The 25,556-nt window shown below is 38.0% G+C and overlaps 3 protein-coding genes across 3 annotated transcripts; all 3 read right to left on the bottom strand.

Annotated features, from left to right (window-relative positions):
* Nucleotides 1-2,287: 2,287 nt before the first annotated feature.
* On the bottom strand, nucleotides 2,288-4,214 carry si:ch73-330k17.3 (IGFBP domain-containing protein). The gene is made up of 4 exons (XM_044357869.1): nucleotides 3,631-4,214; nucleotides 2,868-2,955; nucleotides 2,583-2,778; nucleotides 2,288-2,482 (listed from the first exon to the last, which is right to left on the bottom strand). The coding sequence occupies exons 1-4, from the start codon at nucleotides 3,956-3,958 to the stop codon at nucleotides 2,423-2,425; spliced, it is 672 nt and encodes a 223-aa protein (XP_044213804.1). The 5' UTR covers nucleotides 3,959-4,214; the 3' UTR covers nucleotides 2,288-2,422.
* Nucleotides 4,215-6,903: 2,689 nt separating this feature from the next.
* ctdspl2a (CTD (carboxy-terminal domain, RNA polymerase II, polypeptide A) small phosphatase like 2a) lies at nucleotides 6,904-16,763 on the bottom strand. Its single transcript, XM_044356284.1, has 13 exons — nucleotides 16,439-16,763; nucleotides 13,898-14,109; nucleotides 12,587-12,722; nucleotides 12,222-12,368; nucleotides 11,848-12,075; nucleotides 11,335-11,428; nucleotides 10,629-10,740; nucleotides 10,459-10,545; nucleotides 10,304-10,366; nucleotides 10,134-10,213; nucleotides 8,440-8,566; nucleotides 8,259-8,354; nucleotides 6,904-8,145 (listed from the first exon to the last, which is right to left on the bottom strand). The coding sequence occupies exons 2-13, from the start codon at nucleotides 14,084-14,086 to the stop codon at nucleotides 8,080-8,082; spliced, it is 1,425 nt and encodes a 474-aa protein (XP_044212219.1). The 5' UTR covers nucleotides 14,087-14,109; nucleotides 16,439-16,763; the 3' UTR covers nucleotides 6,904-8,079.
* Nucleotides 16,764-17,942: 1,179 nt separating this feature from the next.
* sqor (sulfide quinone oxidoreductase) lies at nucleotides 17,943-25,052 on the bottom strand. The gene is made up of 10 exons (XM_044356285.1): nucleotides 24,889-25,052; nucleotides 23,797-24,001; nucleotides 23,403-23,573; nucleotides 23,164-23,217; nucleotides 22,862-23,056; nucleotides 22,554-22,763; nucleotides 22,112-22,295; nucleotides 19,423-19,490; nucleotides 18,989-19,167; nucleotides 17,943-18,896 (listed from the first exon to the last, which is right to left on the bottom strand). The coding sequence occupies exons 2-10, from the start codon at nucleotides 23,992-23,994 to the stop codon at nucleotides 18,839-18,841; spliced, it is 1,317 nt and encodes a 438-aa protein (XP_044212220.1). The 5' UTR covers nucleotides 23,995-24,001; nucleotides 24,889-25,052; the 3' UTR covers nucleotides 17,943-18,838.
* Nucleotides 25,053-25,556: the final 504 nt, after the last annotated feature.

Below are 25,556 nucleotides of genomic sequence, written 5' to 3'. Positions count from 1 at the left end.
TTACAAATCTAAATAAACTAACGGTTGATTCATGATCCCTTCAACATCACACACTCTATTGTTCTCAGGTTTTGTGTTGTTCATGCACATATATTCAAACTTTAACATAGGTCTCCTCCACATTTATTACAGCTGGCATGCAGACAGTCCTTTGATATCCGCTGTTTTTATCAGTTAAAAAAAGTGAGAAGGATATATGGGATTGATAACAGAGGCGGCCTGCTTTGATGACACATCCTGCTGCTCTAATAGACACCCGATATGTTGATGTGTAGCCACAGTTGAAAGCACAAGAAATCTAGAAGTGAAAGAAAAAACGTCTTTTTTGCAATTTGACCAACATTGTAAAAGGACTAATTATTACTGAAATGATGGAGTACTGAATTTAGAAGCTGTGACACAAGTTGTAGCATTCAGTAGATATTTTCTGGTATGTACATCTATATCCAAAGTGCATATTATAGCCAGATTTGGAAAAAAAGAAGTAAACCTTTTATTTAAAAAGAGAAGTCAATGATTTAATTCACTTCTCTTGCTCTTAAGCATAACTGCTTGTACAAAACTGCTTGACACTGATTCTTATCGATCAGTTTTGCTCACTGCCTTTAGAAACAAGTTGAAAAGGGAGCTGCACAATCCTCTCTTGTGTCTCATTAAACACCAGATATTATTTAGATATCGCTCTTCTAAAGTGATGCAACTGACTGACAAGTTCAGAGAGAAGATGAAAGAAAACCCAGGCCTTTGTTTTGGTATAAAAACTGCCCCCATCTTGCGAAATCCTCCAGATAAACGGCTTCTTCTTCAGAAACGGCTCACATTTGAAGGACACAGAACAAACTGCCCATTGTTGGTCCACACTTTATTCCCTTTCTGTACAGGCTTCATTATTGCTGCCTCATAAACTGTCTGTTATTCAATAACCATCGACTGTCGGGGGCAGCGATGTCAGAGGGGACTCAAGACATTTTCATGTGAACCAGAAAAACTCCTGAAAGCAGAAACCAGAGAAGACACGTGGTACTGATTTGACTGTCATTCACGATATTGTTTTACTCCCATTATCCTACCTCCTTTTTTAAAAAATTTTAAAAATAGTTTCTTCTTATTCTTCAAGTGTTGTTTCCAAAGTGGTTCAGTCAGTCATAGTTTCAAATTCACTATATCAGGATTTCTTTGTAGAAGATTCAGATGACAGAAAAACAGTAAAGCAGTATCTGACACTGCAGGTCATGTGCAAAGCATCATGGTAGTACATGCTTGATTAATTATAATCACCTGTTCACTACTCTTTATGTTACAATGTGGCATCAATTGAGTCCCACCACAAACAGTGTGATAATTGTCAGCAGAAAACCTCTATAATCTCCAGTGAAAAGCTGATGTTGGATGACGATGGATATGTCCGTCCAACACTTTGGTCTAAACTGAAATATCTCAACAACTACTGGATGGATTCACATGAAAGTTTTTACATATATTCATGTTCCCCAGAGGACGAAGCCATCTCACTTTGGTACTCATCTGACTTTTTCTCAGGCACCACCATGAGGTTGAAACTTTTATTGTTTAGTGATATGACTTTACAACTATTCCTGAAACACCATCATCAGATCAAAGACTTCGCTTAATCTGTGAAATATTTCAACATCTACTTGATGGATTGGCACAAGATTTTGTACAAACGTTCATGGTTATTAGATGACTTTGATGATCACCTGACTTTTCCTTTAGCACCACCATGAGGCTCACAGCTAAGGTTTTGGGTAAAAATGACTCAATAACTATTGGACGTATTGCCATGAAATTTGCTTCAGACATTCAAGTCATTCTCCAAATGAATTGTAATATCTTTGATGCTCCCTTGACTTTTCTTCTAGCTCCATCATCAGGTCCAAAATGATGAACGAACTGGTTTATGACTAAATATGTACGTGTTTAGTGCTATTCTGCGAATGTTGGCACGCTAACACGATAAACATTATACCTGCAAAACATCAGCATGCTAGTATTGATACTGAGAGCATGTTGCCTTGATGTTTTTAGCATTTAGCTCAAAGTACAGACTCACAAAGCTGCTATCATGACTGTAGACTCTTAGTCTTGTTATCTTTTACCCTCAGGTTCATTGTGATGAAAGAATTCATCAGCATACATACTGTATGTTTACTCTTCAAAGCAAATGGATTTTGTGCACAATACTGATCACATCAACTTTATTAAAATGAAATACATTATGACATGAAATTTTACATCTCACAATTTAAATTTCACATTTTTATTCAGATTTACAATGTATACAAAATATGATTGCTGGATACAATATTTTCCAGGTATGCACAAAGTTAAGTGATAGCTGCCTTTCTCCATTTTCCTACATGACCTATTTAACATTTCCTCTGGGTTTTCTTCTCACAAGGAATCACTTCGTGGAGTTCGGACAGTCCGGGACCAAACACACATAATGCCCCTCAGGATGACTCTAAAGAGAAAAGGACACAGTGACGGATTAATGGATGAAGCATTTGAGGCAGTACAGTATAGTAAATACTTTAGAAATGCTTTTCTAAAGCCCCTCTTACCTTGAGGTTCTGGTTGCACACAGGACTTGGAGGTGCTGACAGGTGATTGTGCACACATTTCCCAAAGCGGCGTAGACAGGCAGAATCCGAGGAGGCGCAGGTCTGAGGGCACGATGGAGGCCTCAGCAGCAAACAGCTTGAACAGGAGGTGTGCTGGCAGGAGCCCTGGCACGTTTTCTTCTCCAGAGACACAAACCTACAGATCAGAAAATTCAGATTCCTGTTAAAAATGCAGCATGAAAAGACATTAAGAAGGTTTTATCGAGGACATTTTCATTCAGTCACCTGGCAGAGCAGATTTCAGAGGGGTTGGCCTGACAGTATTCCTTGGTGCACTCTGGCTGACAGCTCTCTGGATCCAGGGGTTCAATCACTGCACAAAACACATTTTAACACTGAATGACAATCCAAAAGAAGTGCATTTTACAAGGTATTGAATATATGTTAAATGTATTATTTACATTTTTTTCCTGAGCAGCAACAAAACATAAAATTCTCTAATCTCATACTACAACTGATACTGTATCAATAACAGTGACAAGTCTTTTCACCATAGAGATAAGAGGTGTAATTATGGCTTAACTCACAGCAGAAACCCTTTGAATCAAAGGAAGCCTTGACACACTATCAGTTCTCACAGCTCATAAACAAAATTTACTACATTGGCACCATATAACTAAGTACTGTTTTCAATTATAAGATGTGTTTATTTCAATTTTATGGAGGGAAATGTTGTACTTTTTACCCCAGTATATTTATTTCACATGTGTAGTTTCGGATCTTTTGATGCTTAAAGTACTTTTCTCTCACAATACGTATGTACTTTTATTTGAAACACATTTTGACTGCAGGACGTGTACTTGTAATGAGTATTTTCATATTGAGTATTGCTATTTCTTTGTAAGTAAAGGATATGAATACTTCTTCCACCTCTGATGACTTATATCAGGGCTCCAAACTTGTATTTTGAGTCTATATTATTGACTGTTATTTGATGCAAAATTCAGACATTGCTGCATCTTTTTTTGAATTGATTTGAGAAGCTCACCTGCTCTGCAGATCCCTTTGCGCTCTTCGTCTGGTTTGTCATTTGCTGCGTCCTCGTAAACACACACCAGCCCCTCGTCACAGTTCCCCAGATAGTCCCACATCCCTCCACAGGTCTCCCCCTCTGTTTTGGCACATACAGGGCAGCAGCCACAGACACCTGTCGTGACACCACCTTTGCACTGGAGCTTCAGCGCCCGCTGGGAGGAACAGTGTATCTGCTCACAGGGCGGGCAGTGAAGGGTCTGAAGCTGCTGAGCTGCTCTGGCGGGCTGTGTCACTGACCCCAACGCCCCCAGCGCAGCACTCAAGAAGAACAACATCCACATCCTTGATACTTGAGTTGATCAACCTAATGTTATCATGGGGTGAGAGCACCTGTCAGCACCTTTTATATAAGTAAGCCCCCAGGATAACACACCAGCAAGGCTTGATGGTTTATGAGCCTCAACCTCCACCCCCACCAGCAGCCAATAGATAAGGGCAGGGGGGCGCCGCACTGGGTGGATTTAGTCTAAATACACAGTTAATTATCCCCACATCTTATCTTTACGCTATCAACAGTGTGATTTTTTTTTTTTTTTAATGAACACTGTTAGATAAGTCTGATGAAGGTGGAAAGACTGGCCCCCTTTGTATTTGGAGTCACATGACCTCTGGGAGGAGCAATTCAGTGCGCGCCTACAATCAGGTAATGACCTATTTCTTGAAAGAACAAAAGGATTAAGACATCAGCAGGTTATCTGATCAGGACATAAGTTGCACATCTGAATAAAAACTCTTATTGTGTACATAACAATAAAATATGCCACCTGTGGCTGGATATCTGAAGGTTTCAATGCCATTAATTTCTTTTGATCTGGCTTCTTCTTAATAAGGAGCCAAACAGCTGAAGAGTGTAACGAGACAAACTGAAGTATTTGAATTATTTTTAATTGATTTTAAGGTAGTCACATTACAGTATTATTAGCTTATTCAAGATCACAAAACAAGGTAAAAAAAAAAAAAAGTCTACAGCAGCTGAGACAAAAATAATATTCCAAAGTGGCAGCACTTACAATTGGTAATATTACAGTATTAGGAAATGTCCTGCTTAAAAACACAGAAAACACAAAAGAGGTAAATACATCAGATAAATAAAATCTGGTTTATTACAGTCACTGACATCAGTGTACTGTATGTTGTGGGTTTTTACATTAGAGAGGCGTTAAATAGACGCATTCATATCTTCTCAAATATATTTTACTCCTCAAAGTCTTAATCCGAGATTGCAGCGGTGCACATGAAAGAAGCAGTTGAACCACGTGTGCCTTTGTTTACATACTGACTTACTGTAGGATTATTATTCAGTTCCACTTATAATGTTCATAAAAATGGCAAAATATACAGCTGTACTGTTCCAGGAAACAGTTTTGTGTAATACAAGTCAAACTGTAAAATAATTTAACTGATTTTACCTTTAACTTTAATCCTACCAACTTTTAAAAATACCAATGTACTTGGGTCCTGGGGGACCCCAATCAAAAGCACCCAGTTCTGCCTCTGCAGTTTTAATAGATGGAACTATGTATTGAGTTCATGTTTGCTATGGGTCCTAATTTAAAGTATCACACACTATCGGGGGGAGTAGGAGCACTCTGTCAGTCATTTTGAAGACTTTGTAGAAAGATCATACTTGGGCTAAAAGCTGCAATTTGTATTTAAGAAAAGTATATATTTTCATTTTACACAATATGCAAATTAACTTTAAGTTTCCTAAACTTTAATAATAATAATCTGGGGTTTTTTCAGAAGACTTTAATTACATGACTAATAATGTTTTGAGAAGAAATAAGTTAACATTTGCTATGATGGTTGTTTCTTACAGTAGTTCATTCTTGGGGTCCCCAGTCAGTAGTCCTTGTATGTTAAATGTGTTGGTAGGATGAGAGTTAAATAGCTAATTTGGAGTAATAATAATTACATATTCAGTTACTTTATTAGGAAACAGCGTGTTTTTACTCAACTTTCAACACTACAGGTGATCATTACTTTGGTACTTTAAAATATCTAAATCATCTCAGTGTTTTTAAAGTATTCAGTATATTTTACAGTTATGTGTGTGGTTACGGTTGGATATGTTTCTCCATCTGTCTATTTAACATATCAGTGCAACCATCACAGACACACTGAAGGCTCTGACACAGCAATTCATCCAGGATGTTTTTTTTTTTTTTAACTGGGTCTCCAAAGGTAATGAGTTTCATGAAGGATGTTGCAGTCCTTTGTATTATGTGTTTGTCATGGTTTTAAAGTGTAGCTACTATAAATAAAACTATATATACAGTATTCACTCTGCTGGTACATCATGAAAGAATTTTGTTCTCCAAAATGAGGCAGGAACAAAAAGTACTTTGAAATTATTCAGTTTGCACTCAGATGCAAATGAGAAGAGTGACTCAGTATTACCAGAGACACTGTAAAGAAACATTACCTTAATTTAACCTAACCTAACATAACTTTTTTCTCACATCATTTGTAATGTTTCAATTTGAAAAGAAACTTAGGACCCTAACAAAAAATAAAAAGGTTAAAATGCTTCTAGACTCACAAACATGGAAGAATCTTTGGCTCATCCCAACAAGAGAAAACTCTCCAGTGATTAAGTGGAACCTCTGTGTCGTCTATCAGTGAAAATGCTTCTGCTGATCCTTAAGATAAAAACATTTATGTAAAGGATGTTACTGGTGGATCCCTCAATACTCAGATCTCAGTGAAACCTCTCAAGGAGATCCACTAATATGCAGTTGTTCTCACTGTTAATCTTTATAGGTTTTGACAGCAACTTGATTATAAGACTCACTGGATGTTCACAGATTATTTCAGAAAATCTTTGATAAAAAAATTATATAGGGAGAGTTCATTTTTAATCTGTATTTGAGACCCTTTACCTTAAAATATGTTACAGCTTTTCGGAGATACTTATAAAAGAAACCAACAATAAATAATAATAAATTGTGTAATGGAGGGTAATGAAACACAGAGAAACTTTAAAGTAGGAAAATACATCAGCTGTCTATTATAGTGTAATATTCGCTTGATTACCTCTGTTGTACTACATTAAATCCTCTGAGAGGTTTCTCTTGTATGTGTGTGTACTACATTGTTTAAACTAGACTACATTACAAACCACCAGTGACCAATATTACCATGAATTTTCACCATTAAATCTATAAAAAAAAACACATAAAATATCCAAGATGATGTATTTAAATTATTAGCAGGAAGCTTTGAGTCGTATAAAATGTATTTATTTTCAAGGAAACCATTGAGTAACACTGAATACAACAGGAGTGATCATTCAATAGTCAATAAAACTTGTGACTCCTACATCATAAAGATCCCACATATAAGACGTCTTGGAAAACAAGATTTCAAAGCAAACATGTTGGCAATTTGCTGGTGCTACAATTTCTTTTTTTCCTTTCTTTTTTTTTTTTTTTTTTTTACCCCCACATAACAAACCGAGGTGATACACACCTGTGTAGAAAAGTGACAAGATTTTACATCAACTTACAAAGGGCTGGATGTCAAAGTGCAAGATGCCTGAAACCCCCGCCCCGCCCCTCATCAAAGAGGACGATCAAGGTGTCGAAATGGACTCTCAAATACAAATCTCCAAAATTATTATTCGGCCATTATGGCTTTTGTATTCAGCTGAGACCCTATTCTAGCTTACATTACAGAGCTTTAAAATATCGTTTTAGAAACATTTTCCTCCCAAAGATACATTTTTAAAACCGCACCTTATTACAGACAACTGCATGTAATGGAGTAAAGCATCACAGGAATAATGCAGGCATACAACAGAAAAGCAGCTGTTTATCAGCAACTTCAAACAGAACACACTAACATTTTGTTGGTTTTTATAAAAGCAACTGAATCAAAAGAATACATACTAAAATCTGAAAATAAAATGACTTAAAAACCTCAAAGAGAAAAAAGAAAAAAAAACATTATGTACATATATTTACAAGTAAATAGAGTGAATATTATACAGGTTTGACTGGTCGTTCGAGGTCAGGCTGAAGCCAACAAGGTCCATATCATCCAACACTGCATGACATTCAGTTTTGTCAATCCAAAATGGTTGTTAAAAGACAAAATACCTTCCAGGAGGCCGTCTTCAAGGTCGCACTTAGAAGAAGCGAGCAAAGAGTGAAGACCCTGCTGCAGCGAGCAGCTCTGTTTGTTCTGAGTCTAGTTTGAGCGTGTATGCATAAAAACATCCAGGGCTTTTCACTCAAACGTAGCTTTCAAATTTTTTGCATGATTTAAAAAAATAATAACAATAATAACAATAATAATAATGGCAATGTTTGCAAAGAGAGATCCATTGAATATATCCTTCTGGGGGGGTCAGTATTTTTCCAATTTTGATACCATCTTGAACTGAAAGAACATGAGATCCTCAATCTGGAGGCAAGAGGTCGTGCAAACGAAACCGCTCTCGGATGTGCGGTCTGACATCTTCATTCTGTGATTAAAAAAAGGAAAGAGACAGAAAAGGTAGAATTATTTCAGAGCTGCCCAAAAACCGACTTTGTGACTCTGTGTCAAGAAGCAAACGTTTTCAGTTAAAATACCTACCAGCTCCACGAGCTTCTCGAGGAAAGGAACAAGCTTTAGAAGCTCATTGTCATTTCTGTCCACAAACCAGCTCTCGATTGGGATTCCATTGGAAAGCTGAAAACGACACAAAAAGCTTTGATGAGCATCACCGCAACATTAATATAAACACTTGAGGTTTACTTTTGAATTTATGTTTTACCTGGTAGGCAAAGGCTTGGGGTGAGTTGTCAATTATTATCGTCTTGGAAAGATCCCGTCCGAGAATGTTGAGGTCTTTAATATAGTTTCCTTGAACACACACACAGTGCTCCCGAAATAGCCTGTGTCTGAAAAACACAGAAGGAACAAATGCTCCTCAATTAAAACATCTTCTCAAGTTCATGAGATATACCCCTGACAATTGAAACTACAAAGCAACTACAAACCTAAATTAATTGGCAAAGCTAATAAGCCTTAGTACGTGTTAAAAACAAAACTAAACTAAAAAAAGTGCTGCTTTAAGCACTGGTGTCTAGTTTGAGTGACAAATCCTTGAGTGTGAAGGTGCCAAAACCCTGAACACCATTATACTATAACATAGAAAGATTTTACAATTCTGGAAAGTTATCACAACAGCAATTATTTTATCTTTTGTTGTGATGATCTCAAGAAAAATGGTAGAAATTCAGTCTCTTTACAAAGTTATCTGGCAGGAATGTTTTTTGAAAGCATCTCATTGGCCACCGCATCATCTTGCCAGATGTTGCTTTGTATTGCAGCAAAAGTTGAGCCTGTTTCATCTTTTTTGTGGATGTTCCTGCATTTAATTGCCCACTGTGTTGGTACCTGTGCCTACACAACGGCTGTATTCAAATGAATGAGGGGGCTGCTTTTTGTTTTTTTTCCACAGCATTGATGAACACATCAACAATCTGTCTGAACACAGCCTTACAGAAAGGGAAGTGTGGAAAGTTGCCTGGTTAAATCCCCACCCACAGGTTCAGTGATTCAATGAATATAGTGGAATAAAAACACAATAAACATTTTTGATTTTTGACAAAGCAGGAAAAGCACAGGTATTACTAACAACATTAACAATAGCGTCCCTGTAAGTCCTGATGCAGCAGCACAACACCAGGACCCTGAAACTGAAGCTGCTAACTGAAATTCAGTCATCATTTATTTTATTACCTGTGCCTGTGACATAACAGATTTTTGCTTTAAATGCAAAAGTGCAGTTGCACAACAAAATATGTTAAGTGACCAGTAATTCAAGTACAAACATACTGACAGGAAAAATGTTCAAAGCGGCCTACGCAAGCAGATAAATAGTGAATGTTTGCTATTCATTAGCAAAGCGGGTTCTTCCTCTTGATCATTCCCATCACAGAGGGAAGAGGAAGTTACTGCTGCGTCCAACCAGACCATTTTACATACTGTATCTGTGGCTGAAGATCTTAACAAAATAAATAAGTATGAGGTGCGGTGGACCGGATCAGAAATGATGGGTGTGGAAGGAGGAATTTATATCAAATTATCAAATTAACTGTTTCTAACCCACTAAAGAACAAACTCTGCATCCATTACACAAAATGCCACAAAGCATGCAGGAAATTTGGGTGGCATGTTGTTAAGTAGCGGAGGTGGTGTATTGACATTCACCATTTATCAGTGAGATGAATTAAAAAAGGAGGGCAGAGTCGAGCCAGAGCCCTTCGTCGCTTGGAAAATCTTCATACAGTACAGGTTACAGGCTGAGTGTTAAATAAGGCTACTGATCGACATGACTCCTTTCACCTATTTCATCCTTATCAGTACGTCTAACTCACTGCACACATACCATCCCACAGACACACTGCAATAAACTTGTCATTTGTTATAAAAGCTTCCTCAGAGTCTCATGTTTTCACTGACCTGACCAACTGTTTTTTGGGATCCAGGATGTTGAGCAACTTGTCGGCGTACACTTTCTTCGAAGCCGTGAAGAGGATAATCTGAAATATTATAGGATAGCAATAGATGAGTAATATATAAACTGACAACAGGTCAAGATATAAACACTCACATAGAAATGAACATCTTACCTCATACATTTGAGACATGCGCTCAAGAAACTCTCGGAAAAAGGGCCTCAACCGAACATAAACCTTAAGATTAAACAAACAAACAGGAGAAATTTAATCACAGCAACAACAAGAGGAGACATTTCAATGAGATAATGATAATTAACAATTAGTACCTGGTATATTACATCCTGAAAGAGTACAGGGAATGTCAGAGCGGCATCTTCTAGCTCATTCAAACTACAGTGAACCAGAGTTTCATCCTGAAAACAGAAGAAGAGGAAAATCAACATGAAAATTTACTTTACAATATAAGATACAACACAAGAGATGTTTCATTGCTCACCAGATCCAAGACGAGGGAAAACTCTGGCGTGCTGCGTGTTTTTAAAGGTAACGCTGGTTTGCGTGTTAACTGCTCTTCTGTCAGCGGAGGCACGTGCTTGATGAAGAAGTACCTTAAAGCAGAGAAGCCATAAAAATATTCTCATTTAAGAAAGAAACTAAACAAAGACACTAAACAAACAAAGTGTTGGTGCTTCTTGGTGAAGAGTGACTGATAAGTATGTATAATTTGCATGTTTTCACTGTTTAATGAACAGAAAATCCCTTTTTAATCCTACAGCGTCCTGTAAAGATCTAAAGATGTACTATATGCTGTGAGTCTTGTCAGTGTCAATCAGTAAACACAGTGTTAAGTCCAATGAAATACAGCAGTGGTGTAAACATGGAGTCACATGTAATACACAGGCTGAACATTGTGCTTTTGCTGCCATCTAGTGGTTGAAAGTTTCAAATTGCAGCAAGCCCTGTTCACACGCCAACACACAATGTCACCTTGGATGTGATTTCAAGTGGAGTCGGATAACACTTCTGATCACAAGCAGTGTGTGTTGTCAAATTTGCAGCACTGTAACAACAAGCAACAAAACTTTTTGCCCTGAAGATGTGCTGTTCAGTTATTCATCTCAGTATCGATTTACGCTCTTGTTATTTTACTTAACAGCTCATCAGTAAATTTGCTCTTATCGTTAGAAGTTCGATCTACTTACGGATCAAAAACTTCCCAGTCCTCATCGTATGAAGTCTCTGGAGGGGCTGAAGGTAACGTGTGCGGGTAACTGCCATCTGGCATACTACCGGGAGCTGATGGAGACAGAAAGAAGGAAAAAAACATTATCATTTGGAGGAATTATTCATTATTAAGCAGAGAATCTGGAAACAAATATGTTGATAGTTTTGCTGTTATGCTGTAAAAACTGGGATAGGTGTAGGTTTCTAACAAGGCTGTGATGCTCATAAATCTGCTTGTCCCCAAAAAATATTTGTTTTATTTGAATATCCTAATAAAATAACCCATCTGGACACCCAAGCAGGTTAAAACAAATGCTGTAAGTTGTTTACAGTAAGTTTTTGGCTCAGATCTGAATTGCTTGCACTGAAAAAAAAAAACAAATACCTGAACTAACAGTTACATAATCTGTCCTTGCTTATACTTCTGTCAACAAAGAAATTATCACATTGTTTACAGAATGAAATGAGGTTTCAGGTTAGACCAGTCGTACCTGTTAACGGGGGCATGTCAGTTTCAGTGACAATCTCCCCTTCTTCTATGGTTGTATCAGAGCCTATCTGAAGCCTCTGTGGTAAGACTGGGGCAGTGTGACATGGAGTGATGCCCTCTGTGGATGTAAGAGTGCTGCTTGGCATTTCTTCCGCCTGCTCAATGTCCAGCTGCTTCATGATTTCCTCTGCCTCCATTGCTTGGCCGGGAGAGTCTGAGCCAGGAGTGGCTGAAAAGACGGATTACAAATACTTTTAGTCACATATCAAAGGTTGCCTCTAAAACAACCTACATGATGCTTAACCAATGATTTAAATCAATCCTAAATGATCCATTTTAGATGTCAAATATCAAAGTATCTTTTTTTTGTTTTACCAGTCTTAGTTGCTGGTGAGAAAAAGTTGAAGACTGGAGAGAAGATGGTTCCAAGCAGGGTGGTGCGTGGTGGGCTGCTCGCTGCCTCGACGGGAGCCTCTAGTTTACCGTTTGGTTTCATGGGTTTACTGTTGCATGTCATTGTGTCTAAGAGAGGACAACGACTCGTTAATAATAAAACTTATAAAGAAAACATCTACAAAGAGCAAACAGAAATATACTCACACAGACACACATATAATTTCCTGGTCACTAATGTCATCAGTATTGATTTAAAAATAAATATGTAACCTGGAAAAGGCAGAAGTTTTCCTTTATGAGATGAGACATTTCTTTTACAACACTTCATATTGGTTAAGATGTACCTTTATTTGGAGTTTTCCGGCAAACTCTGGAGACTGTTTTGTTGGAAAGGCCTCTAGTCTGTGGTGTTGAAGTAATAAGATCGCTTTCAGAATTACAATCAATACGACTTCTCTTGGCAGGGATATCCTGCTCCACCTGATGAAAATAAAAACACAGATAAAGAGACACTCAAGGTTACACACATCATTGAAGCTTTTCAGTAGGTTTTTGTTCTTTTAAAATCTGAAAATTTGCAAATTATTATGATGATAAATAGAATTAGTAGTCTTGTAAAATGAGTAAAATCCTTATAGAGGCATATTTTCATAACAGCAATTAAATCATGACACCAGTCCACATTTAAAAGGACATATTCATTTTAGAAATTTTGCAAAACCCTTCAATTTGTGAGAACATGAACTGAATGGATGGACTTGAAACACATCTTCCAAAGTAACAAAATATCTGAGTATCAGTGATATGTCCTGAATTAAAAAGCATGTATATTAGTGGACAAAAGAAGTGATTGAGATGATGCCAACTTTAACAGTCAACGAGCTGCCATATATCACCACACTGAATAACAACCACTTTAATTTTCTTCTGTACATAGTAGATGATAACTGAGTGAAAAATTTCTAGAGGAAAGGTAACGAGACGTGTTTAATTTCTCTCTGTGCATGTTTTACCTCGTGCTGCTGCAGCCTTTACGTTAATGTGATGGCAGTTAATTCTGACTTGTGTCATGTTGAAGTGTTACGGAAATGTTACGAACATTTGACCTAATAAGATTGCAGTCATGAGTACTTCAAGTGACTTATTATTCATTTTTTTGGTTCCACATCCTCTTATTCAGACCAAAAAGTTAAATTGCCAACACATTTACATAACGAGGTGCATGTCTGGAAGGTGCTACAGAGAAAGCAGAATAATTTCCTAAGTGGGGATAAAGTATGCTTTTTAGAGAAATGCTCATGAGTTAAACTACTTTTTGGTGTTCATCAAATAAACATACAGTATGTGGTTTCACAGTTGGCTATTTTTCTTTACATTTATATCAGCTGCCAGAATTAAAATAGAGGATGTCAACAGAAACTGAATAAAAAGCCAGTAGGAAACCATATTGGCTGTGTTGAGACTTTATGTTAAGTCTCTTAAACACTATTTGCTGTTATGTACAAGACTCCTTTTCACATTAACAGAACAAAATGCAGCTAAGGCACTGCTGAAGAAAATAAGTGTATGTGCACCTGTAGTGCATTATTATGTTAAAGCAGCTAAATAAAGCAAAATAAAATAGTGAAACAGCAGCCGTGAATCCTGAAGCCCACCTTGACAGCATTTCCACGGATGAATTTCTTAATAGTGGAGAGCAGGCCTGTTTCATTCTTCTGCATTTTGCCTCGACCTCTCACCGGGGATGGTTCCACTTCACAGTGTTTCCGTTTGGCCTGGGACGGGTGGGTTCGACGGCCTACGTTCGGCTGCTGAGGAGCTTTACGCACTCTCAGCCTCATCATGCTCCAACGTCACATAGAAGAAGCTGACGAGGGAAGAAAAAAAAAAAAAAAGAAGTGTAGAAAGTTTAATATAATAATGAAAACAATACATTCCTCAAATCTGACCACAAGATTGCAGGTGTTGGTTCGTGACAGTTTTTTTGACAGCTTGCCATCCGTACCAAAAAGTAGTTTGATACCCAGTCCTGTGCAGTACATTGGGAATTGTGAGTGAAGTGACTCATTTATCATGTAACTTGAACACAATTTGTCTTTAATGGATGAAATATGTTCTTGTGCAATAATATGTCATTGGTAACTCAAATAGATGTTTTGGAAAGTTTGGTTGGTTTATTTAATAAGTGGTACAAACCAATTAAACTGCTTAATTAGAAATATGCTATGACAACATCAAGGAAAAATGCGATTTACACCTAAGGACTTCTCTCCTGCAGTGGACCACCTAGTGATCATTCACATTTGTGTCTGCGCTGGTGATGAGACTCATCAAGTGACAGAAGACTTTAAGGCTGGCTTGTCAAATTCACTGATGTGGAAATATTCACACATTTTATCATTTACAGACAGAAAACAGAAGTTCAAAACGGCAAGCTTTGCATGAGTATTTAGTGTCATTTCACTGGTTTGACACAAAGCATTAAGTGTGGATTGATTGTGTTGGTGTGGGAGCTTCTTTACTGCACTGCCTGTGTCTGAAGGTGTCAACTAATTAAATCTTAAAATGTAATTGTCTTAATCTTCATTTCTTTTACAATGTTTAATGGCAAACAGTTGCAGTATGCACAGAAATTAATGAAATTATTATGTTTGTAGCTGAACATCTCTTGAGTACAGCCCAACTAGTCTGATACCGGTGTTTTTCAAATCTGATAACAAAAAATGGACCAATAATGTATATATCTTACATAAACACAAAACATAAACAAAGATTTTTTTAATAAGGATCGTTTCAATTTGATTACTAAGTATCGTGACCAAGATATTTTGTACTGAGCAGGACATTTTACAGATTGAAATTACACTTGGTGTAACTTTGACACCTTTTGGTTTGAGCTACTCTCATGACTTCAACACTGCAAAGACAGAAGTTCCCATTTTATGTCATCATGTTATCATCTATTTATGTTTTCAACTTTTCAGTTCCTGATTCTGCCTCTATTGACGAGAAATTATATTTATAGATGTTGTCAGCGTCTTTATAGCCCGAGAGCAATCTTTTAGCAATCTGGTCTTGTGTGATTATGATTTATGGATTTTTTTTTTTTTTTAAATCTAATGTAATACTTCTTTAAAGATATCAAGCTGTGAGCAACAGGGAAATAAGATAACAGGGTTAAGCGATGCAGCTGATGACAACAGTCTCTCACATTGTGATCACAGTGATATCAACACTGTCTCAATCAATTCAATGAAATTAGCACAGAAAGGCGAGCAGCTAGTTTTACCGCCTGAATGTGAGGATCAGCTGATCAGTTAAGATCAACTCCTGTTTCATCTTTGGTTGTCACGGTCACTTAACAAGATTATAAACAAAGTTAAGAGCTTATGTTCTGTCATCCAATGTATGTCAATGGAGTGGGCGGTGTATGGGATAAACATGCAGTTAAATCGGAAAGTCGAAGCCTTTAATATGTTTAATTTAAGCTGGTGTTTCGTGTAAACGCCGTCTATGTGTATGTTTAGTCACTTAATGTTATGTTGCAGCTAACTTAAAGGTTTCTAAATCAGATCTGATAACATAACAGCACCGCTGACTGTCGTTATGTAACATCATACAGGCTGTATTAACACCAACGACGTCAGCTATCGCTAACGTTAGCCAGCTGCTGATATTCAGCTATCTTAATTAAAAACCCAACGTACATCCACCACTGGTTTGATACTAGTGTCCCACACATGGTCGGACGAGACTATCCGTCTATGCGACCACAGCTGACACTTGTCGCCTTATTTTATCTGCTATCAATTAGTATTAATCTCAACGGAAACCAGATGCCGTCAGTTGGTTCCGTTGCTGACGTTAGAAGCTACAGTTAGCTTCCAGGCTAACAACACACGAAGGCCGTGACATTTTTCACTTCAGCTCCCACAGCATATCTCACATGTGTACCCGTTACCACGTCTGTGTTTGACATGCAAACTGGTCGCCATTTCACCCATAAACAATAGCAACATATCTGCTTGCTATGCTCTGGCTAGCGCGTCATTTTGTTCACTTCCATAACTATTTCCAGCCATTAGACTACGCCCCCTTCGCTGGCTAACGTTAGCCGCTAGTTAGCAGCGGACGGGCTATCCGGGGGGACAAACCTTTTTTTTTTTGTTTACATGTTGACGTTGTTCGTTACTCACCGACTATATCAAGGAAGCTCTTCGAAACTTGCCGCAGCGTTGTCAGCTCTCGGCCGCGACCGTGACGGCCACCGATAGAGGTCGGGCCGTGCTCGGTGCTGCCAGCTGTGTCTGTCGCTCGGTAGCTAGTCACGGATCAACCATGTCTGTGTGGACGCCATTTCCCGCCTCATCACAAACATAACGCTGGTGGTGCGCAGGAGGAGAATGCGACACACACACACACACGTAGAGGATCCAACGTGGCGGAGAGCGGAGTCAACAGGAAAATGGCTATAGTGTGAGCGCGCAGCTGGACTGACGCTCACTATCACACTTTTCCCTGCTGGTATTGTTGTGTGACTACAGGAAACATTCATGTTCAAACTGCTGCACGGTGATCTATGTGTTAAAATGTGGGCATTTTCTTTATTTCTTTAGCCACTCTCACATTTTAAAGAACCGTGGTGTTTGGCAACTTTTTTTGCCAGTCTTTGCCTAAAACATGTCCCAAGTTTTAAGAGTTTTGAATGCGTTTCTGCACCCACTGTTTCCACAACACAACAGTGTTAAATTTAGCTTGCAGAAACTAAAACTTGAGAATAACAATGCATCACAACAATAAACTTTCCCCCAGCTTAGTTTTTAGACAAAAGCAGCTGAAAGAGTTTCAAGCCCTTGTGAAAAGCTCTGTGAGATTGCTGAGCAGCAGTGCTCTTATTAAGTTTAAGCAATACAAACAAGCAAATGGTTTGAAAGAATAAACTTGATCTTCTTGCTAAGCAAGCTGGGATCAAGTCCTGGCTGTTAGCTGCTTCACACCAATAATGAAGATACTTGAAAACACTGTACTTTCAGCTGCATCACCATGAAAACTTTGACAACCAATAATTCAATAAATCAAGCAAGTTTCAGACTGCAGGTTGACAGTCATACCACACTGAGGTGAGGTGTTGGCTGACTGGAAGGTAGTAATAACTATCAATCAGCACACTCAATTTTGTTATGAATAGATGGGTGTTGAATTATGAGAGCCTAAAATAAAACTTATCAGCATGTTCAATATGCAAACTGGTAACAGACTATTGCCAACATTTTTGCATGAATAAATCATTTAATCAGAGTCTTGTCCTGGAAGGTAGGACAAAGGCACTGATCAATCTCAATACAATGGTAAAACTATGAGAAATGGTTGGCATGTAAAGTGAAATAATATAATAATTATATAGTAAACATGGCTGAAATGTGGAAAAACATCAGAACAATGCTCCAAGATTAGAATCAATTTACATTTGCATCCCAAACTTCCTTTCTGCTTCAGCTTTATGGTCCAATAAACATGGTCAGATAGTCATGACCATTTTAGTAGATTGTAAAAGTTTCATATTTGAACACTAACCATGTGGACTCTTGTGCAGCAAGGGCTCTACTCAAATTGCAGAATGACAGTGATATTAATCATGGATTACAGGAAAGTACACAAGACACACACATTGCAGCAAAAATAAGACAATATGTACACTAGTAAATGCAACAAGTTTAAAAACTATATTGAAAATATATTTATGATCATATATTTGTCATCAGCAATGTCATGTTTGACCTCAGTAGCATAATAACAGAATATTTATAAGTGTACAGTCATTTTTTTGATTAAAAGGCAACAATAAAGTTAGCACCGACTATCATCGAGATGTTAATCATTGATATAAAAAAATGCAATTATTCCGTACAAAACTATCCCTGACATTGATTTTCACATTTAAGAAAAAGCATTCATGGTAAATTGAATGGTCAGTCATTCCCCAAAATAACTATTCATACAAGCCTTCTGGTAGCACAAATCCTCAATATCCTGCAAAAACAATCAATCGTAATCATACCAAAACAGAAGTGTATATCAACATTTTGCTTTGCTCATTTATACTTCAATTAGCACATAAAAGGCAAAGCAGTCACAATTTTTTTATAGCAATTTTGGGTCAGTTAATTGGATTAATGTGGGTAACATGGACTGTACACCCTGCAGAGAAGCTGAGTAAACATTGCAAGAGTCCAACTAACTCCAACTTGGCTGTGTGTTGTTTATGAAATCTACTGGCTTCTAAAAATATACTGGCACATGGAGTAATCTCCAGCAAAATTTCGTTCTAGGCTCCCATAAAATCCTCATTGCTGGGTGAATAATGGGTTTGAGGAAAGCAGCAAGACTTGAGTGTTAATTCTCAGCAGATTCTGCACTTTAAGCAACCCTTTATAATTACAAGGAGTCTTTTTATTCTACGGTAACATCAAAAGCGCCACTTGATCCATGCTCTGATCATATAACCAATGTAGTACCCACTTTGTGCTCCTACTCTTTTAGAGATTATGAAAGATTTAGGAAATTTAACTCTTAACATGCAAACTGATGGTGAGGTTTCATTTCATTCCAAGATGAAGGAGTTTCCTGTATGGTCCTGGTCCACCCCATAGGCCCCTGACCAAAGAAAAATAAAGAGAAATTAATAAAACGAGGGATGTGGAACAATTAATTACTACCAACCATTATCATGTTGTCAATATACATACGTGAGAAGACCATGCCAATAGAGGTGAGGCATCACATCAGCTTTCATGTAGTACATTATTCTTCTTTCCTTGGCTTGGTTGATGGGGAATGTTTCCAGTGGTTGTCCATTGTAGTCAAACTCTGCCAGAATGACTGTGTTGTAGCTTGTAACCAATGGACATGAGGTGTAGCCATCATACTATAAGTAAGAAGATTACTGATTATGTATTTGCATAGTTTTCATGGTATTTCAAACACAAGAGATCACATTCCTTAACTTAACACCCCCTGAAAATCTTGTTTTTGCAGATATCCAGTGGTTTAACTTCTCACCTTGCTGCAGAGATGTACAGTTCAGGTGATTCCGGAGAGGGCAGTGAAACATTGTTTTTAAGCCTGGTGTTAAGTTACTCTTTAAAAGATGAAACATAGTTTACTTTGCATGGCCACTTACCTTCTTATCAGGCTTCTCATTTTTCAGAATTTTGCTGATGGTTCTGTTTAAGATAGCAGACTGTGCAGCTAAAAATGAGAAAACAAATATTACATTCCTTCTATAACTGTTTACATTCTCTTTTTATTAACACAACTATAAGTTGTAGAGTTGCAAAGTCCATTACACACAAAAGAAAAATTGTTGGATGGATGAAAAATGGACATTGCTATTCTTAAAATGTGACCATTAATAGGGCAAATCTAGTGAAAACAAAGGTTTTAACCATCCATCCATCCATTTTATTAGCCTGCTTAAGGCAGGGTTACGCAAAAACAAACTAGTTTGTACGACACATCGTCTGGCCAGATGGAAAACCTGTTGTCATAGAAAGGGGTGAGACGCAATATTTGTTTATATGGGGATTAGAGCACTTTTTTCCAACCATCTCTCCTATAGCCTTCCTAGGGTTGCACTCGTTTGTACACACAAAAAGTGACAGGTGTAATTGTGTGAAGAATGAAAAAACAGAGCTTGAGAGAGAATATCAAATGCTGCCTATTCTGTAACCCCCAAACACCTGGCCAGTCCCTGCGTGGATTGGGTGTGATTGTCAGCTTTCTGAAAGTTACAAACGTAGTTGGATGCAGCCCCCCATTTCTGAAACTAGAAATGTGTGTGTGTGTGGTGGTTGGGCAGGGGGGCGGTGGTGTCAGACACAGTTTGACCATCTTACAAGCACCTTGGTTGAACCATACTGACACCTTTACCGTGTTCCGGGTTGCAGGGGTTTGGAGCCTATCCAGACATGAATAAAATTGAGAAAACACCCAAAAAAACGGTCTACCTTACTGCTGGAATATTTATTAGTTTACGATCATGTCTGTTTAACCTTCATCAGATATAGCCTATCCAAACATGCATTGGGCAAGAGCTAGGACACACGTTAAACAGGTCATCAGTCTATCACTGAGTTGACACACAGACATTGACACTCATACAGGAGCAATTTAGAGTTGCCACCTCACAGGCATGAACAGGGCAAACATGCTGACTTAACACACAAAGGCCTCAGTTGGTCTGAGGATTTGAACTGAAGACCCTCTTGCTGTGAGGCAACAGTGCTAACTACTGTATCACCATGCCACCCCATCATGCTTTCACCTAATCAAAAGTGTCTGGCCTCTGTATGGTAGGAAGTTATCAGACTTTCGGTGGAATCAATTCCATATAATCCATGTAAAATGTGTGCTTCTGGACATAATCTCCTCCTGAATCAAGGGGAAGATATTCAACATGTCTCTTAAAAAGACAAAGTGAACTTTGTCTTTATAAAGCATGAAGCATTTTTTTATATTTTAATTAGGAGAGGTTTGTTAAATCAGCACTTGTCAAAAAGTTCAACACTAGTGGCTCACATGAGAGAACATAAAGGAAAGACAGTGTGCTAATCTGGAGCCAAATGTACAGCTGGCACAACCTTAATCAGCCTCAGCTACACTTGTGAGCTTTAAGGACCAGTGTGTAGGATTTAGTGGCATCTAGTGGTGAGGTTGCAGATTGCAACCAACTTTCCAAGTGTGTAGGAGAACTTAGAGGAGCCGTTAAACTCATGAAACACGAAAGTCCCTCTCTAGAGCCGGTGTTTGGTTTGTCCGTTCTGGGCTACTGTCGAAACATATATTATATTCCATTTCTGCCAAGTCCTTTCCGCTAGATGTCACTAAATTCTACACACTGCACCTTTAAAGTAAGACTATTTAAAAGTGACATTGTTTCACTTTAATGCAAACATGGCATTCTGTGCTAGCATGTTAACATGCTTAAACTAAAATATTAACATGTATATGGTTAACATGTGAGCATACTACGACTAACATGTTAAAACACTGTGTTTGCCTTAAGTTCAAATTACAATTGAGACTGACAGGTTTTCAGTTATTTTTGGGGTATGTATGAATTAAAGCTTTGAACAAATGGAAATTTTGACATGCTGGTAGTGCTATATTAATAAAAAGTAATAAAAAAATCAGGGGATCATCAAAGTCACTAGGATTTATCCTCTAGGGATCATGAACATGTGTGCCACATTTCATAGCAATACAGCCAATAATTGTTCAGATATTTCCCCCTGGATCAAAGTTGACTTAAGGAGAGACGGATGGACTGACACGGTCAACCCTACAGCCACTAGTATGGCTAAAAACACCAAATTCTGTACATTGTTTGAAAACCCCCACCCCCCAAAACAACAGCAGTCACAGACACATTCAGCATGACTTCTGACTTATATCAGCTTTACAGTTGTGCAGGAAGTGATAAGTGATAAGCACTGCTTTATTACTGGATGTCATCAATAATGATGCCAAGTTGCCAGGAACTTCCCATCATTTCCAGTTAACAGACAGGCACAAATATGGGAAATTTAAATTAGCAAAGCACGCAGGGTTTACACCATGTGTAAACAGGTCAATCAAATAAAACACAAAGGTAACTGAGGAAACTACACAACCTGTTAAATACTACCAAGAAGTATCCCTACAATGCAGGTCTAGTGGGGTATGGTGTATGATTTTATAATCTGGTGTAAATTATTTCACAATATTGTGGTTATTGTGCCACCAAAACCATATGAATCATATCCTGCAAGAATGCTTTCCAGTATTGCGTTGATGCAAAGTTCATACTGTTGACACATCACAACACTTACCGACAGCAGCAGCCGTTTTAGCTGTGGGCAGGTTGGTACAGTCTCCTATCCCAAACACGTTTGGATACTTCTTATGCTGTAGGTTGTCTTTGTTTACATCCAACCAGCCAGCCTCATCAGACAGTGGGCTGCCTTTTACCACCAAATTAGGTCCCATTGGTGGTGTGACATGAAGCATTTCATACTAAAGATAAAAAACAGAAAAGTTTAACAGTTATTCACTGGAATATCTTTCATTGATCTGGCATATATTTAGGTGCAAAGAGACAAAATGTATAGTGCATTAAGTTGTTGAGGCATTACAGACAAAAACTACATATTTTCAACATTTAAAGGGGAAGGAGATTACATCGCAAATGGTACAATATGTAAGTTGTCCATTGAACAAATCAGCACAATACAATAGGTGAAAGTTATAGTGGAAGTACACTAAAACCATTACCTCAAACACCTTGGTTTCGCCTGGTTTATCAAGATTTTCAAACACAGCTTCTTTCTTGTCTGCCCGCACTTCAATCAGGTTATGTCTAAGGTTCACTTGTAGGTCGCGTTGTTTCACAATGTCCCAAAGAGAGTCAGCGTATCTCTTGATCCCAAAGAGTACAGGTAGGGATGTGTTGTAGATTAAATTGGCCTTTGCCCTTTTTCCTGTCTTAAATAGGAACATATAAAATATCTTCATTAAATTTGGAAAACAAAACCTACTAGTTCAAGAATGTACTAGTTCATTACAGTGAAACATTCAAGTACCTTTCTGAGAAAAGCATCTGAGAGGTACATGATCTTCTGAGGTGCTCCAGCACATTTCACAGGAGTATTTGGGAAAGAGAACACAGCGTTGCCTTCTTTGAAGTTCTGCAGTGCCTTCCATGTTTTCTCCACAGTTTGAACTGAGTAGTTTGACCCAATATTTGGATGTTCAAACCCCTCTGGTAGTCCTTTTATCTACATATCAGACAAGTGTAAGTTTCCTTGTATGTAACTGAATTTATATACAAGAGCAAAAGGTTACTAGGTAGAAGTAGAGTTTTACAGACAAAGCATTACATCACCTTCTCATAATGGAGTTGTAAACCAAGAGCCACAATCAAATACTCATAGGAGATCTGTAATGTGAAATAAAGTTTAAGTAGGGTTAGATGCACATTTCAAATCATCATATCATTTAAAAATTATCTATTTCATTTACAAATTGACACTCAATTCCAAGCCAGTAGATGGCACATTATTAAGCAGTTTTATAACTTAAATATACACTCTGTTATACAAGAGTTTCCTAAAGCAAACATACTTCAGTGCCATCATCTGTGCGGACAGTATTTGTATCTGGATTTATTTCCTGAACTTTAGATTTCACCCACTTCACCCCTGATGGCATAACATTTGCTGTTGGCCGACCTGATGAGCCGACAGTTTTCGCACCAGCACCAACCAGGGTCCATATCGGCTGATAGTAGTGCATCTACAAAAAGAAAAATTAAAAAAGTTGTTAAACACCAGCTTTGTATGACAGAAAATACTGTTATATATATATATATATATCTGATGGAGTGAAAACTTTTTAATTCCATGCATTAATTCCATTTAATGAATGAAAGCCACCAATTTTCATAAATTACAATTTGTATCATTGTCCAGATAAAGGAGGCATTGCAAATAGTGATCATAAACTACTGGATCCTTGCCTCACTGGGCTCCACAACAGCCACGCTCTCAACTCCCATCATCCTCTTCATTCGAGCAGCCATTGCAATTCCCCCACTTCCTCCTCCGAGCACTAGCATTTTGTAATGCTGTTTGGCAAAGACACGGCTGCTTGTGTGAAGTTGAGAGATAGCGATGCCCGCGGAGTGGCACTGCTTCAGACGACGCAGTGCAGCCATTCTGTGTCTGAAAAGTCATTTTGGTTAGCAACATTTGGGCTTCAAACAAAACAAAATCTGTCAACAAACCACACTCATATGTGCATACGTGCAGTTTAACCATTAGAGAAACTAGCTGTGGCTTTTTGTCACTTCTGTAAATAACCTAAATAAGGGTTCAGAATCAGGTCACTTTAGTGAGAAGGGTTTAGACATGTGAAGTTTAGCATCCAACAAAATATTTGGTGGTCTTCTGACATGTACTTGTGAGAACTATTTAATTATGGCAATACCACAAAGGTGGGAAATTAACTTTTTAAACCAGCCACTGACAGATAAATGTTCAAATTCACCAGCCACTCAATAGCAAATCATTATTTTGTGTCTGATATCTACCAGCCACTGTCATATTTTACCAGTATTTGACTGGTAGCTGGTGCTTATTTCCCACCCTGATTACCAACCATAACTACTGTAAACAGAGACCATCCCAGGAAAATCCCCCTCACAAAAAAAAGCAGAATCATTGCTGGAGAAAATACCAAATGGTCAAAAGTTCTTTTACTCTCACTTGAGTAACTAGCTACTAAGTCTTGAGTGAGAGGTTATGACTTTGACTAGATGTTTATGTCTAACTTGATTAGTTTGACAGAGGTCATGACAACGTAAAAACAGTTTTTACTTTTATGAAAATGTAGACCCAGCCGATAACTACACACTTAATTATATATATATATATTAATTTGGGGTGTTTACATTTGCTTCTATAACACCTGATCTGCGCTGAAACGTTACTGCTGCATGCTGCGTAATAACTGACTGTGCCTCCATTATAACACGCTTTCAGTGAGGATCTGATAACATGATCGCATGTACAGTGTAAGGTCGAATAATACAGACATGTAGCATACTTACTTTTACCAGCACTATAGATAAAAGCTCGCTTAACTGTCAGTTTTGTCAAAATCCTTAAGTGACCGAGCGTGACTCAGTCTGACTTGCTTTAGAGGAGTAGCGGTACCTGTGAGAAGCGCTTTACCCGATATGAACTTGAACGGACTTCAACAGACGTGAACGGAGCGGCAGTATATAACGTTCGTCCCGCCTCCTCCACCGTTCGACCAATCAGAACACGACATAAACAACTGCCAGTTCAAAGTAACACAACATTATATTTTATATTTCATTTAGCTAAACTTTATGCTTAGTAACGGGGCTGATTTTTATCACATTGGCAAAGATATCGAGAATGGACGTCTTTTGTACTGTTACTACTGATTGACACTGTTTCTCGCGTTACTAGATTGTCGAAATACTGACAGTTATGCTTTTTAGGAACAAAATCTGGATGTAACTTGAAGGCACTTTATAGTGGGCGCGTCTGGATGGTAACAATGCGACCTGCCTACAGCCCTGTGAGACAGCACGAAGTCGTCTTGGTATGATAACTCTGATACACTGTGAAGTATGTTTACAAAATGAACTTGCCATTGCTTCCCATGTGTCTCCAAGCTGAGACAGTAGTGTGACGGACGGAGACAACAATTTGAATTTCCGATTTTTAAGTAGCGAACCTGAATGCA

Source organism: Thunnus albacares, chromosome 7 (assembly GCF_914725855.1).
Source record: "Thunnus albacares chromosome 7, fThuAlb1.1, whole genome shotgun sequence".
NCBI classification, from domain to species: Eukaryota; Metazoa; Chordata; class Actinopteri; order Scombriformes; family Scombridae; genus Thunnus; species Thunnus albacares.
The sequence above is the reverse complement of the archived record's forward strand: the minus strand, read 5'-3'. Positions and strand labels throughout refer to the sequence as shown.